General features: G+C 45.4%; 1 protein-coding gene across 1 annotated transcript; it reads left to right on the top strand.

Annotated features, from left to right (window-relative positions):
- The first annotated feature begins 1,362 nt into the window (after positions 1–1,362).
- LOC309337248 (putative CENPB DNA-binding domain-containing protein 1) lies at positions 1,363–2,600 on the top strand. Its single transcript, XM_081854009.1, has 2 exons — positions 1,363–2,088; positions 2,164–2,600. Exons 1-2 carry the CDS (start codon positions 1,606–1,608, stop codon positions 2,455–2,457), a joined length of 777 nt encoding a protein of 258 aa, XP_081710135.1. The 5' UTR covers positions 1,363–1,605; the 3' UTR covers positions 2,458–2,600.
- Positions 2,601–2,850: the final 250 nt, after the last annotated feature.

Below are 2,850 nucleotides of genomic sequence, written 5' to 3'. Positions count from 1 at the left end.
GGAAACTTTTTTTTTTTTTTTTTTTTTTGCAAAGATGCTTCCCTCCTCTCAATCTTATTTGTATTTTGTCTGATTCCTTAGGAAACTTCAAATGTGAAAGTACACCATCCCTATTGAAAACTACCAAACCACTTAAATCCTTTCATTTTAAACTTGAAAATCTCAGAGGTCAACTCAGCCTGAGCTCAGGTAAATGCTCCCATTGACTTGGTGGGGCACGCTGTTCGAGAAAAGTGTAACTAAAAACGGAATAAAAGCCTTGGTGAGGAGTCCAGGTAGAAAATTATCACAGCAGAGAGGGAAGAAAGATTTGTAGTTCTAAAACATAACAATTGCAATTGCTACAGACTCCTGTTTTACCCTAAGTTTATGACAGAAAGCTTGGAAAGATGGGATAGGACTATCAAGAGGTGGAGATAACAGCAGTGGTTAAAGCATTATGCTTAAGTGTAGCATAATGGATAGAGTATCAGACTAGGACCTGGGTTCAAATCCCCACTCGGCCATGAAACTCGCTGGGTGACCTTGAGCCAGCCACAGTCTCTCAGCCTAACCTGCCTCAATAGGGTTGTTGTGAAGATAAAATGGAGAGTCAGATACAGTAGTGCCCCGCAAGACGAATGCCTCGCAAGACAAAAAACTCGCTAGACGAAAGGTTTTTTCGCCCGCGATTTGCCTCGCAAGACGAATTCCCCTATGGGCTTGCTTCGCAAAACGAAAACGTCTCGCGACTTTGTTTCCTTTGTGTAAAAACCGTTAAAACCAAGGGTGCTTAGCTTGAGCAGCTGCAGTTGCGACTTGACTTCGAGGAGCAACTGTTAGCACGTGGTTTGGTAGCCTTTTCTCAGACTTTGCTCACTTTTGAAGATTTTCCAAAACTTTTCCAGAACTTTTCCAGAACTTCTCTTTCATCCATTTGGTAAGTTAAACTTTTAAAACTTTTTTGGGGGGTTTTGGATTTTGGGTTGGGGTGTTTGGGATTCAAGGACTTGGTGTTGGGAAGGGGTTTGCGATAATCTGGGGGCTTGTGGGCCTTTTTTGGGAATTTTTATGATTTTCTGTGACCACTGGGCCAGGTTGATTTTTTTTGAAAAATTTTCTGAGTTTGAATTTCTGAGTGCTGGCCATGTTGTTATTTTTTGAAATTTTTTTTTGTCTGGGTGGGGAAGCAGTTGGGGAGGGGTTTGCAGCAGTTGGGGAGGGGCTGGGGGAGCAGTTGGGGAGGGGTTTGCAATTTCTGTGTTGTGGGTGGGTTGGTGCATGTCTGTGGGAGCAGTTGAGGTTTTTGAAGACATTGGTGATTTTTGAAGCTTTTCCTAAACTTATTTTGCAGCCATTTGAGGTTTCTGAGGACGTCGGTGGTTGATTGTTGAAGCTTTTCCAGAACTTCTCTTTCATCCATTTGGTAAGCTAAACTTTTAAAACTTTTTTGGGGGTTTTTGGATTTTGGATTTGGGGTTGGGGTGCTTGGGATTCAAGGCCTTGGTTCTGGGTTTTAATTTCTGTGTGGTGGGTGGCTGGCTGCTTTTGTATTTTTTGGGTTTGAAGCACATCACTGATTTTTTTTTCTGTTTCTGAGTTTACGAAGGTAGGAGCTGTGCTGCCATGGGACCCAAGAAGACTGCTGCTGCAGTGGCCGGCGAGAGGAAGAAGGAGAAGGTGACGCTGGAAATGAAGAAGGAGATCATCTGGAAGCACGACGGCGGAATGCGTGTGACGGACATCGCCAGGGAGTACGGCAGGAACCCATCGACCATCGGGACCATCCTGAAGATGAGGGAGAAGATCCTGGCGACTGATGCAGCCAAGGGAGTCACCAGGATCGTGAAGAACCGCCCAGCTGTCCTGGAGGAGGTCGAGAAGTTGCTGCTCATCTGGATAGAAGAGAAGCAGCGTGCAGGGGACACAGTGTCTGAGGCCGTCATTTGTGAGAAGGCCAAGGCCTTGCACGCTGACCTCATCCGGGAACAGCCAGGAACCTCAGCCGAGCCAGAAGTCTTCAAGGCTAGCAGAGGTTGGTTTGACCGGTTCAAGACAAGATCTGGCATCCACAGTGTGGTCAGGCATGGAGAGGCTGCCAGTTCTGATGTTCCTGCGACTGAAGACTTTGCAGCGGAGTTCCTGGAGGTTGTGACGACGGAGGGCTACGTTCTGCAGGCAGAGGCTGCGCAGGAGCAGGCCTCACTGGAAGAGGAGGAAGCAACTGAGGAACGGCTGTCCTCCGAAAGACTGAGGGACATTTGCCAGAAGTGGAAGGAGGTGCAGACTTTTGCAGATCTACACCACCATGAGAAGCACGTGGCACATGACGCTGGGAACTTTTATGATACGAGGGTCATGTCGTCTTTCAGGGAGCTGCTGAAAAGGCGGATAAAGCAGCAGACTATGGACAGGTTCTTGACCAAGAAGCAAAGAGTGGAAGAGGAGCCTTCTTCGAGTGGTCCCCCAGAGTCTTAGAAAATGTACTGTACACTTTGTTGATTTTTAAATGTTTTTCTGTCATGTTTATAAAGTTAATTTATTTTCCCTTCAATTTTTGAACTGCTCTTTACAGTATGTGTGACTTTAAAGAGCAGTTAATAAACTGTTGTTGTACCAAATTAGGCTTTGTTTGGACTTTTTTTGACCATAGGAACGCATTAATTGATTTTCAATGCATTCCTATGGGATTTCGTGCTTCGCAAGACGAAAAATTCGCTAGACGACAAAAATTGCGGAACGAATTAATTTCGTCTTGTGGGGCACCACTGTAATGACCTACACTAGACTAACCTCCTTGAAGGATAGGTGGGTTATGAATGCAATACTAAATCAATAAAACCACAGCACATCTAATAAGCTGAAACAAGT

The sequence above is a fragment of the Podarcis erhardii genome (assembly GCF_964252035.2).
Source record: "Podarcis erhardii genome assembly, chromosome: 1".
Classification (NCBI taxonomy): domain Eukaryota; kingdom Metazoa; phylum Chordata; class Lepidosauria; order Squamata; family Lacertidae; genus Podarcis; species Podarcis erhardii.
Note: the sequence above shows the minus strand (reverse complement) of the source record. Positions and strands in the feature narration are given on the sequence as shown.

Coding starts and splice junctions, on each gene's coding strand:
- LOC309337248 (XM_081854009.1), top strand. CDS start 1,606: ATGGGACCCAAGAAGACTGCTGCTGCAGTGGCCGGCGAGAGGAAGAAG. Junction 2,089..2,163: donor GAGAGGCTGCCAGTTCTGAT/GTTCCTGCGACT, acceptor CTGCAGGCAGAG/GCTGCGCAGGAGCAGGCCTC.